The sequence below is a fragment of the Paramisgurnus dabryanus genome, chromosome 24 (assembly GCF_030506205.2).
Source record: "Paramisgurnus dabryanus chromosome 24, PD_genome_1.1, whole genome shotgun sequence".
NCBI lineage: Eukaryota > Metazoa > Chordata > Actinopteri > Cypriniformes > Cobitidae > Paramisgurnus > Paramisgurnus dabryanus.
Genome location: NC_133360.1, coordinates 15,221,806 through 15,234,563, shown reverse-complemented (window position 1 = coordinate 15,234,563; position 12,758 = coordinate 15,221,806). Strand labels below are relative to the sequence as shown.

The following is a 12,758-nucleotide window of genomic DNA, read 5'->3' as shown; positions in this document are numbered from 1 at the left end:
TTATCCTCCTGGACAAAATTTATACCAACTGACATTTCCTTTCTTTCTTTTCTTCCCCAGTAGAAAGAAATCATTTAAACTGAACTGCTGCTGTCTCTTCATATTAACCTCAGACGACCTGTCGCCAGCTTCAGACCCCACTAGCTGTTGAGGGGGTGGGGCGGGCCGGTGAAAAGACGCTGTGTTGCGCTTTCAAAATAAAAGCACGCGAGTTAAAGATTTTAAAATCAAATATTTTTCAAATAATTTTTGGGGGGGACAAATGAAACTGTCTCCAATATTGGAGGGGACACGTCCCCCCCGTCCCCCCCGGTTCCTACGCCCTTGATTGTCGGTAACACGTTGAATGCTGAACATTTTTTTAATGTCAGGAGATTCTCGTCAGACTTACGTTTGTTTTGAAGTGTAAAGTTTACCATAAACATGCCACACCCAAAATAAGCATAAAACAGTTTGAATTATGTTTGTACATTAAAAGTTTAAGGCTGCTTTTCTTATTGAGAGTCAGTAGTGCTGTAAAAGTTGTGCGTAATAATGAAACGTATTTGAGTGATGTAACCATCCCTTTCCCTTCCCTGGGCATTCCCTATTCATAGGGGTATTTTCACACATTGACGTTATTCTGACGCAGCTCTGAGTGAGTAACTAGCGTCCGCTCCAAAAGCTTCCCCCACCCCTAACCCTGAGTTTCCCGGTGTGCTTAAAATACAACTTACAATTTTTAAATCATACATTATATATTTCTTCCAAAATATTCCTGAAAAATCAATATCGCGACTATAATCTCTTTATAATGACACCATTCGTTTTTCTTTTCTCTCATTTGGTCTGTTCGACTTCAATCAGCGCTGCGCAGAGCAATCGGCGTATGAGATCACAGATATCGCGAGAGCGATTTACAAGTTGTGCTTTCCACCCACTCTCGCGATACTGTGATGTCTAACCGCGTGAAACCTAACACACCCCTAATCACCGAGAAACCACGCCCACTCCTGCCTGTACGTAATTCACGCCTCATGAATAATCATAGCCGTTCACTCGCTCGAGCTGCTTGTTGCGTTTACGGCAGAGGCGCGTGAGCGTGGTGGGAAATGCGAGCAAGATGGCGGCGTTGAAGGAGGAGCAGTGCTACGGACTGTCCTGTGGAAGAGTGAGCAATGGCAGCAATATATCCGTCTATCATGTCAAACTGACTGACAGCGCGCTGCGAGCCTTCGAGGACTACCAGGGCACCAAGGTAAGGCGCGCGTCGAGCACAACGCGAGATCCTATCAATAGTGCTAACAGGCTAACCGTGCGCGTTCACGGCGAGTAAGCAGCAGGCGACAGTTATTTCCCTGCCTGACAGCAAATCACCCACTCAGCTAAACAAATTCCCCTCAAAGCGAGAACGAACTTACTGTCTTAGATCACCTGTACCAGCTTTTCACTGTCGTTGTCTTACTCGTTAAAATACTCCAAGCAGGGATTGGATCATCAATTAAGCATCAGTTAATAAACCTAAATATAAGTTGTGTATGTTGGCTTGGTCGTGGTCTGGTGGCAGTTTGTTTAAAGAAACACTATTCCCACTATCATGGGAAATAGTTATTATTACGTATATTTATATATACAGTTATTTTTACCTTATGTTTAAATAACTGCGCATGAGTGAAATCCATAGAAATGTATTGTTCACAAAGCTTTGTGGTCTGAGCTAAATAACCTTATTACTCCATGTTATATTTAATATCTCTTAGCCTAGTTTTACAAAGCCACGAGCTTATCTACTTTAAAAACAGATAAAGTTATGTGATGTAGTCAGGATTTTACCAAGCCCGTGTCATTGCTGAGATAACACTGTTTGCTAAATGTATTAGTTCAGTTTGAAACACAGACCTTAGTAGTTAATGTTAACTGAAGTGGGATTGATTTGATGTTAAAAGACGCCTGCGACTTCAAACCAATTGCTTTTACTTAGTCTTGAATCTGAAGTAGCGAATGTTTTGTATTATTGGAATCTATCAGCGCATGACTGAAAACATGCTTGTCATCTTTAAATGGTTCAGGAAAATAAGACAACTTTGTGTATGTCAAATACATTTACATTAAAAAACCAGACACAACAGGTTTGTCAGGAAGGTGATATTTGATAACCTGCAGTGATAGGACTGTGGTGTTTCAGACCAAAGGAAGGCCGTAGTGGTGAATGGTTAATATCAGGTATAATAAGGCAAATGCAATTCGATACAAAGACACAACAAGGGCCAAGACTATTCGCATTCAACAAAAGCTGAAGTTGACTCGCACTTATGATGATGTTGGTAAATTGGATGATAGGGACAAAAATTCAAGCGTTCAGTCTTAACCCAGGCAGCTAAAATAAATGTCTAATTCGATCTGATTTGAATCTGGTTCAAGCATTGCACTTCTATGGGGCGATTAATGTGGACTATTCCTTGGATGTGATATGTGAAATTGAAGTCGACTGGTTACATGTGACACTCCAAAGCTGAAGCTTTGCTTGTGAGTATTTTTAGCTTTCAAGCAGAGTGCACCAATGGTGTACAAGAAAGTTTAAAGCAAGCCTTAGTTTAGTATGTTTGCATATTTGAATTTGTTTTTATTGCTAAGGGCATATTAGCTGCTTTGGGAAAATTTGACTAGGTCGATGATTTAACTATTTAAGCTTTCTAATTAACATGATGTCTATTTCAACAATTAGGAAAGTGGCTTAAACCATTTGAAGGGTCTCGGCTCATGTTTTAAGTAATGTTAGCTACTTGCCTGTCGGCTATCATGTAACACAAACATACGTTGATGTGGTGCCTATGATACGCAGGACCTATTTGCCCAATTGTACGTAGTAAAAAGTCTCTAATGTAATAAGTTGGATTTGGTATAAAGTCATATCCCGACTTGATTTTTATATTGGTGGTTTCCTTTGCAAAACCTCCCGCACAATGCTAGTAAGTTCAGGTGGTTGCTTACTGACTCAAGTCAAAAGATCCCAACCCTAAATCTATGATATTCTAGTTTTTAGATTTGATTTGGGTCTCCCCATCAATATTTTTCCTATTTTATGATCATCCAGTTGGAAATTGATAGTCGCTTAAATTTATAGCGCGAATAAATTGTACATATGGCTTGCTTCCGTTTCTACATGAGATTATTGGTAAATATTGTTCCTGGATTATACACAACACATGGATATATAGATCAATTGTGGCTCCTCTTTGTTGATTTTGACCCAAACAAAGTATGGATCTGAATTTGCAGGAACAGTGCTGTGCATCATCTTGTGGCAGCCAGATTGCATCACTTTTACACTTAAGATTCCTGGAAGAAAAAGTAGACCGTGTCTGTCGCTGAGTCATCTGTTGATTGCTGTATCAGGGCAGGAGCCGGGCTTTACATCTGCACTACACTTGACACTCGATGGAGAAAGAAAATTATACTCACAATGACAATGCACTGCAAATAAATGGGTCAGCCCTGCTGTTTGCACATCAATAGGCAAACGTTTTGTGGCACCTTTATTATATTAAGTTATGCTTTCCTGTGGTTGTCATAACTCCGAGTCCAAAGGTTTCGTGTTATCCGGCTGTTGGTTGTTACATTAAACGTTAAATTTACAAGCCAAAATCGTTTTGTTTACAATTAGCATACTCTTAAATTCTCATGAAGGCAAAAGTGGACTTTGGTTACTACTAATGTATATTTAATAGAAGTCATTTGTGTCCTAGTCAGTCAGTTTTATTGGGTCATAAATCATAAGTTGTTCTAAAGATGCGTTAATTTGTGGTGAATTTCGGCGACACAAGCAACTGTGACTATTTGCAACGTGAAGTGGGCTTGTCCAACGACTCACAATTTATGCAAATGGAAGGCGACTATCAATAAGGAATGAAGCAGTGGATATCACTTCATTCATGTCTCATCGACCGTACTGGGGTGTGTTTCCCAAAAGTTCTGCTGTTATCAATAGAGTTCAATAGAATTTACGACCATAGCTAGCTAGCAGTGCTTTGGGGAAACTAGAACAACCAGAATTAGGAATGCCTCCTAAACATCTCATTAATCGATTCGCGCGACACAAATCGACAAAGTCGCAATGGCTTCTAGGCAGGGTTTACAGTAAAAAAGCTTGAGCATACACGTATTCAAGTTTTGCCACATATAAGGCATTGAGGTTAACCTATTTGTTGTAATGTTTAAAACATTTTATACCACGTGTCTGTTGAATGCTGTATTCTGATTGGCTGAGAAATGTTCCGTGGGTATGCATTAATTTCTGATAACTGCACACCTAACTTGTCAAATGTCTTAAAAATAGGCACCCGAGCAATGTTTGTGGTAACCGTGGTATAAAAGGAATAATTGACTCCGGTCCTTTAAATTATTTGAAAATACTCTGCTTTGCGTAGTGCCGCATTGCACCTTGGGTGTGCATTATTTTAATACTTAATAATACTTAAAGGTGCTCAAAGCGAATTGACGCGTTTTAGACCATAAAACATTTTTTGTTACATACAGCAAACATCTCCTCACTATCTGCTTGCTGCCTGTCCGCTGATCAAACTGTAAAAAAACGCGATCTCTGTAGACAGCCCCGGCTTCACAAACGGCAATAACAACACAGTGGCCAAACCTACAAACAGAAACCATAACAAAGTGTTCCAGCCAATAAACGACGAAGGATTTGGGGGTGGGGGTTGGGCGCGTTCATGAAAGCACGGAGGGGAGGGGGAGGGGGAGGAGTTAGCTACGCTCCGTCTGTTTGAAAACAATTAAAACGTCAACAAAAACTAACATCTCGCAGATTCGCTTAGAACGCCTTTAAAGAGCACCTATGGTCGTATTCACGTTTTTGCATTTCCTTTTGATGTGTAAGTGTGTATTAGTACATGTTAACAATATGCAAAAGTTACATACCCCAAAGTAAATGATGACGCGAGTCATCAACAAACACACAGATTGTAGGCAACTGTTTACTTCCTGGGATTGGTGATGTAGACAAGACCGACATTATCATAATTCCTCCCTCTTCGCATTCAGCCTGTAAGTTAACTCCTGTTAGCATTGCATTGTGACCGAATCTTTCAAACATGGTAAGGAGTGTCACATTTCCTGCTGACATCAGAGGTATTCAGGCCAATCACAACGTACAGATTAGCTGGCCACGTAGGGACACAGCAAGCTTTTATACAAAATCTGTGCGTTTCAGGAAGAGCGTGAAATCTGGAGCTATAAAACTGTACGGTATGTGGAAAATAATGTGTTTTTTGAATAATAAACTACGCAAATACATTGTATTATACCAAATACACAAAATAATGTTGTTTTGTAGCATTGAAATGGGTGCACTTTAAGGGACATGAAAGAATCAAATTGGGCCTGATCTGCTCTTAAAGTCAAAGCCTTAGCAAAGAGTTTTAAGGTGCTAAGAAGTAATGAATCGGATATTCTTGGATCATGGTTTGGCTGTGTAAATTTCTTCATTACATTCTGTTAAGTCTATGCCAGTCCTCTTGAGAATAGCATGTACTGATCGCTTTGGTCAGCAGTCTGCTGAAAGAGTCATCAGGAGGACCTAATGATTTTCTGAGAGACTGTTTATCTGTTCCTTCATAGCAGAACTACATTACATGTGTGAGTGTCTGGTTTTGATCAAACCAGCAGCATCTTCACCCTCCATTGAGTTTGTTTTTGCTTTTCCACAGATGACTGCCATTGATTTCCTTGTCGCTTAAGTGGTAGATAGCTTTATAGGGAAGTTCCAGGCCAGGTAATAAACAAGTGTGCAAATAGTATTAATATTTTGGAAGTACTACAAGTTGTAACTAGCTTAGCAACATTTTTGGTAGTGTCTGTCACTGTTTTAATAACGCAGCTTTCCGGGTAATAAGGTAATTTTCCCCAACAAGTAGTATTGTCAGAAGTGCTAACGAGACCAGTTTGACCAGAGTTTCAGTCAGATGAAACTGTTGGTCAGAATGCTCATCTTGGAAAATCTTGGAAAGGTGAATGTAAACAGACCAGACAAAACCTTTGTGTCAGAATATTGGTTCTTTCAGTTGTTGATCATTAAATCTAACTGCAATAATGTTAAGAAAGAGAATACCACCAAGTATTTTTTGTAATATTACAAACCTTTGATTAGATATGTTTAGTAATTACTAGAAATTCGAATGATTACTTGAATAACATTGATAATAAAATGTACTATATGAAATACCTTTGTTCTGATATAACTATTTAATTATGAACTTTGTGTTTAGTTGCGATGGAATTGAAATTGATAAAGAGAAATGTGAATCGTATAAGTTTTGCTTTTGTGACGAGTGTAATGTTGGGCTGCCTGATTCCATTCCAACTTTCAATTTTTCGTGCTTATTGTTTTATGCGTTCAAGTTTGATTTTCTTATCCCAGGTATGCAACTTCCAAAAAATATATAATAGTTGTTTTAAGCAATAAGTCTTGCTTATCTGAACGATATTGACCTCCTAAGTGGCTTCAGTGTAGTTACTGTAAGTACTTTCTGTTATCTAACCACTTTTTCACTTCAGGGTAATCTAACTACTTTGAAAATGTAGTTTGCCAAGCTACAGGCTACTCATAAAATCACTTCCCCAACGCTGTTTTTTTATGGCATTAAGTGGTAAGAGTTTGTGTATCCAGATTTAAAGGTCTTCAAGTGCATTTACATTACGTGCATTACAGCATGCATCACTATAACACTGCTCGAATTCAGATGGGATTGAAGCCAAACTCACTATTTGTTAAGGCTTGTGTTGATGTCATTCTTCGTGGCATTTGTTGCACATCTTCTGCGTGTGTTGTTGAGACTGCTGTAGTTTTAGTAGATTGTGGCTGGATTCACATGGAGGTCAGTCACTGTGTCATGGATATTTAGGGAATGCTGAGTCTACATTTTTCAATTGTGGGACTTGGTCCTGGTGGACCAGACTTGGTGCCAAATATGACACTGAAATGTCAGGCTGTCATGAGACTGCTGGCTTGAGGTTTTGACCTTTTTTGACCAGTTTTGTCCTGTTGATGCCAAGCTTAAACATGTGGTAAAAACTATTGTGTAATATGTCATATGTCAATGACATCAGTGGTGGCTGTTTATTTTTGTATGCTGATTACACATATTTTATTTAAACCAGGTTTTACTACTCTGAATGTGCTAATCAAAGGGATGTAACGATTCAACCGTGTGTCCCATTAAAAATGCCTGTCTGAAATCGATTCTGATTTGCAAGGCTGCGATTCTTTGTTTAATGCACAGCTTGTGCGTGTACTACGGCATTTGGTCAGTAGGAAGTCCTTATCAATTTAAAATCATAACGAGTTGGAGTCGTTTATAACGTGCATTTAAAAAAGCAATACTCGTTAAACCAAATCATTTAAAATATTCTTTATTATCATGAAAATACCTGAAACAATTTGAAGAACAGTGATATAAATATTCCTGTACACATTTCCTGGAGTAGCATTCGTAATGCTGCTACTTCTGTGGCACAAAGGAAGTTTCTGCACGAGAGCGCCCCCTGGCGTTCGGATGTGCCTGGATTTCACCATAATTCATTCATTGAGAACGCGCATTTGCACGGTTAATCGTTACACCCCTAGCTAATAAGTAATAATTTGTCAATAAAAACACAATGCTGTATAGATGGTTTTAGCAGCAGCAACAAAAAAACAGCTTTTGTGGATGAACTTTTGGTAGACTTCCACATAGATTCAAATCCTTTAGAGTAGTTTATTTCAAATAAGAAGGAAAACAAATGATAAGTAAATTACCTTCATTCATATATCAGACTAATGCATATCAACGATTACACCAAAAGTTACTGTGTAAAGTTAATGTGTACAATGTTAGCTACAGATTCTTGAATTCTTGCCTGGCTGCCAAACCTCTCTGCACAGTTGTGATACATGCTCGTCGTCGTCTCTTCTCGTCTTTAGCAAACCAAAGCATTTTATTTTCGACAATATATTTCTTTAAGAGATCATTTAGGCACTAGCCAGACAGATAAAGAAAAAAAGACCGGACGTTTACTTTGGTGCAGGCGTGCAAACGCGGCAACGCGCTATGTCCGATGACAGTCTCTATAAGTCACCCTAGACTTATTTTTCTTTACATGATATGAATTTGCAGGTCTCTACACGAAAAGTGTAGAGTGACCGCCCCTTAATACTGACCGACATATCAGTTGTTGCTCATAGAAAAAACTTTGTAGTTCAAGGACAAAATCTTTATGTTGGTTTATAATTAGTCTTGTCACTCCATTGAGATGACTGAACTGCTGGGTAGGTACCCAACAGTGAGTGTTGGTCAGGAGCCATCCTCTGTCCCAAGGTTTGCTTTGGGGAACGTTCTGGGCTCGTGTCCCAGCGAATAGTGATATGTCAGCAGCCCATTCAAACAAATGGGCTGAGGGATGCACTCTTTTTAGGGCTATAGAGATTTAGTTTGATGCCTTTATTTATGATGCTTTTATCGATACAGTATCTGATCTAGATTGTCATGTTATCGCTTACGCTCATATTGAATGACCACTGCAAGAATTTCACATGAATTGGAGTTGATCTAAAATTGGACCCTTTATGAAAAAATGCATGTTCAAATTTGTCACTTTATAGCACTGCCGCTATGGTCGTACATTTAGGCAGACATTTTTGGCTGTTGTTTGATGTCTTATGCTGTTTTAAGCATTGTGCCAGATGTGGCAAGTCAATAATCCAACATTTCAGAAATGTGTCTCGAGTCAAGGATTTGTCTTTTAAAAACGCTAGCTGTGAAACATGTCTAATTGGAGTCAGGTGAACACCTTTAATAGGCCTTATTATACAGATCTTCCTTTAAAATAAGTCAACTAGTCATGTAGTCAACCCACAGATTGAATCCTGGTATTGTTCCCTACGTAGCATAAACATTAATATTTCCTGTGTCCTGGCTTCTCTGAATGTACAGATGCCGGTAATTACTGGTGGATTGGATGTGACGTACACAGCCTGGACCCACAGTGTAGCAGTGTTTCCATTACGTAAGCCAATCTCAGTCACAGATGGAATAAAAAAGATAATTTATTCATTTCCTGAAATGAGCCGGAACCCCACGGATGAGCACAGCGTTTGTACAATCTGCATTAAATGATCCATGGTAGCATGCTACTACAGTCTTATAATTTCAACTCTAATAGAGATTGTGAAAAGGTTTGGATCTGTGCAATATCAAAGATATTGGATATAAGAAGATTGAGCACGTGTATTATTGTGAATAGGGGATGTGAATGGGCCGCTCTGGTTATGGAAGTCCCCCCTTCCAATTAAAAGAATTAATCATCAATTATGCTTGCCAACTTTGAGCATGCGCAGTAGCTAAAACGATGATGTCGAAAAGGTTTTAATGTAGTTTGAGCTTAAAGGTGCAGTGTGTAACTTTGAGAAGGATCTCTTGACAGAAATGCAATATAATATACAAAACTATATTATCAGTGGTGTGTAAAGACCTTTCATAATGAACCGTTATGTTTTCATTACCTTAGAATGAGACATTTTTATCTACATACACTGAGGGTCCCCTCACATGGAAGACGCCATTTTGTGCCGCCATGTTTCTACAGAAGCCCTTAACAAACAAACTTTTGTACTAAGTTGTCTCGGACAATGACATGTTTGTCCTGTGGCGGCTACCGTTGCTTCTCCATGTGTTTCTGAGACGTTGATGGCAATTCACAATCTCACTGCTAGATGCTGCTGAAAATTACACACTGGACCTTTAAGAAACAAGTGTTATGGTACAGCTGATGCCAGGTTTAATTATTGGTCAGAAATGCGTTGTTTAATTGTGCTTTTAGCAATGAAATACCTGCCTGGAAGTTTTGCAAACATGGCAACAAATATAATAAGACAAACAAATATAATAAGAGAGCATGACAACCTTCAAAGGTGGTTTTTGCTATTCAGCATTTATTTTATTTACAACATTAACTCAATTTTTACATATAATGGATTTCTTTATGCAGGTAATTAATAAACAATCGGTATCGGCCTTTCTCGTGCTATTGCCGATATGCCTATGGTTTCAAATTAATCAAAAATCGGCCGATAAATATCGGCGGCCTTTACATCGGTGCATCACTAATAAGAACAAATAAAGAAATTACAAACAATTTTAAAAAGATCAAAGTTGCACATTAAGTAATGTTTAAAATTGGCATTAGGTACAGAAATCGAATCAAATGAATAAGAACACTTATATTTAATTTATACAATAAACATTGCAGAAGTGATTTACGCTTTGTCTTGGGTTGTTTGATTAACATTAATGACAGCCTTAATTCATAGGTTAATTGAGGTTACTGTTTCTTTAAGACTGGGATAAGCACGGACTGGTTTCTGCCTCTACTATATAGTTCATATGCTTAATGGAAAACACCATCATTTTTCACTATTTAACTATGTTCTCACCTCAATTTAGACAAATTAATACATATCTTTTTTCTTTCAATACGTACACTTAATCTTTGTGCAGCGTGTCGTAAATATGTTAGCATTTAGCCTAGCCCCATTAATTCCTTAGGATCCAAACAGGGATGAATTTATAAGCCACCAAACACACTTCCATGTTTTCCTTGCACGATTAAGTATGGTGGCACTAAATAAAAACTGGCATTTTTTTTTAAGTGGATAAAAATGAGAACTATATTGTATGGTGGAAGCTCACTTAGTTTGCAGCACTTCGACCTCAGGCGCAGTAATATTGACGGAAGCTTGAGCGAGAGGGAAATTAGTCAGGAGTGACGATGTTACTGTGTAACTGCAGTTAATAAAGTAGACTTTAGTTTCCCTCTAATTCTCTCCTAAAATGTATGATTTCATCTTGTTGCTCTATCAGTATCATTTACTGCGGGGATGTTTCTAAAGTAGGGAAACACAATGAGCCATTTAACTTTTTATGCCAAAATAAAGCAATTTGAATGATCAGTTCTGCAAATGGGTTTAAAGTTCAGAAAATGTTTATTCAATGTAACCTACGGCTTTTCTTCATTCAGATAAATAGGACAAATCGTTCGAAAGTTACGTGACTAAATTTCAACTTTCATAAATAAACTCCACAGCAAGATCTCCAGTCCTCTTTGCTAATGCCACCTTCTGCTTTTCTTCACAGTTTCCTTTTCTCCTCAACCCTATAATCTAAAGAAGGAAATCCGAAACATTTAGTGGTTTGAGAAACATTTCCTCATAAGCAACAAGTCCTTACAGGCTGGTTAACCAGATTGTTCACGGTGCGAAAGCTAAACAACAATCTCGTTCTTGGGTTTTTTGATATCATTCAGGCAAAACCAGCCAGACGGTTGTTCAACTCATCTGCCTCGCTAATAAGCCCCGAAGCACCTAGTTTCAGATCCAGCCATTTCATTGGCCGATTGAGTGGGACATAACAATCGATGCTACTCAGCCTTTCCGCCCCAACGTTAATGTAATATGTGCTCGATTACGGTGCTGAATCATTACGGCCGAGCAAAAGATGAAGCGAGCGAATTAACAAAAACTTTACGGTCCTACGCCGCTCGCCCTCGGATTGATTAGGCCGTTCCTGGTGCATCTAGACTGTTTACTGAATTACTTTGATGTCGATGAATGCTTGCATGTTATTTAGTATGAAGTGGGTTGTAGGTGGCATGATTGCTTTGGATAGTTATAAGCGAATCTGAACCCTTCATTTTCAAGTAGCCGGCACATTTGAAGGGCACGTGGCCTGTGTAGTGAGCTCCGGGACGTAATTGCTTCTAAATGGTCTATATAAATGTCACGGGTGACTATAAACGCCAACCTTTTCATTGAGAGCAAAGGCTCTGATTTGTTTACCTCACAGTGTTGGGTTTTCTTGGCACATGCTCCGATCTGGTTAGCCGCTGTTGAAATTGTGCTCTTACCCGATCTAAGGCTCTTTATATTGAGAAACAGGCCATGTTGTGTAAATGAGGAATTACCTGTAAAGTGCTGTTGTATTGCACTTGTTGGCCATTCTGCTCTTGTTTGTGAAGATTGCTTATTCGTTTTTTGTGATTATGTGCTGGTGTTGAGCAAACCTAGATGGTCTGTGTGATGGTTGGTGTTTGATCTCCACTTTTTGAAATGTCAGTGAGCATCATGTAAATTTACATTTGACTAATGGAAAAATACTTGGATTTGGCCCTATTGGCTGTGATATTATTTTCTGTTTCAGATGGCTTTCTTTTTTAGCTTTTTAACCCTTAACAAAGGCTAAATTTACCCTGTTTACATTTAAAACACATTCTTTGACTCACTCTTTGCATTTTTTCCTGTATCATATAAGTTACAGTTGTGTATCATATATTACAGAAGTCAAATAGGTTTTTAATGCAGGTGTGTTGTTGTCTTCAGTTTCTAATGTTAATATGCATCTTTGTTTCTTTCACAGGGCCTGAATGCTAAACCACTGATAAGATTCACAGGAAATCAAGGGGTGAGTGTATTCCTTTTTTTTTTATGTTTGCGCACTGCCTCTTTGGCAATGTATGGGACGTTAAATCTCACACAACACAGACTTGTTTCTTCTTTGTCTCATGTTAATCTACCTATAGAGTACATCCTTTATGTTTTTAAAAGATATATCGTCTGTGCCTACTCTTTCCAAATAATCCCAAACTGATGGAGGCGTACGGCAGGTGGCGCGAGTCACGAGCAACCCTTACGAAAATTAACCATGGTTTTATTGTGGTAAAAGTGTAGTAACCAT

General features: G+C 38.6%; 1 protein-coding gene across 1 annotated transcript in view; it reads left to right on the top strand.

Moving 5' to 3' along the window:
• The first annotated feature begins 1,043 nt into the window (after positions 1 to 1,043).
• ell (elongation factor RNA polymerase II) overlaps positions 1,044 to 12,758 on the top strand; it is a 40,197-nt gene continuing 28,482 nt past the window's right edge. Inside the window, exons 1-2 of the mRNA XM_065246576.2 lie at positions 1,044 to 1,237; positions 12,441 to 12,485. Coding sequence (XP_065102648.1) covers positions 1,103 to 1,237; positions 12,441 to 12,485 — 180 coding nt within the window. The 5' untranslated portion in view covers positions 1,044 to 1,102. The remainder of the gene's footprint in view (positions 1,238 to 12,440; positions 12,486 to 12,758) is intronic.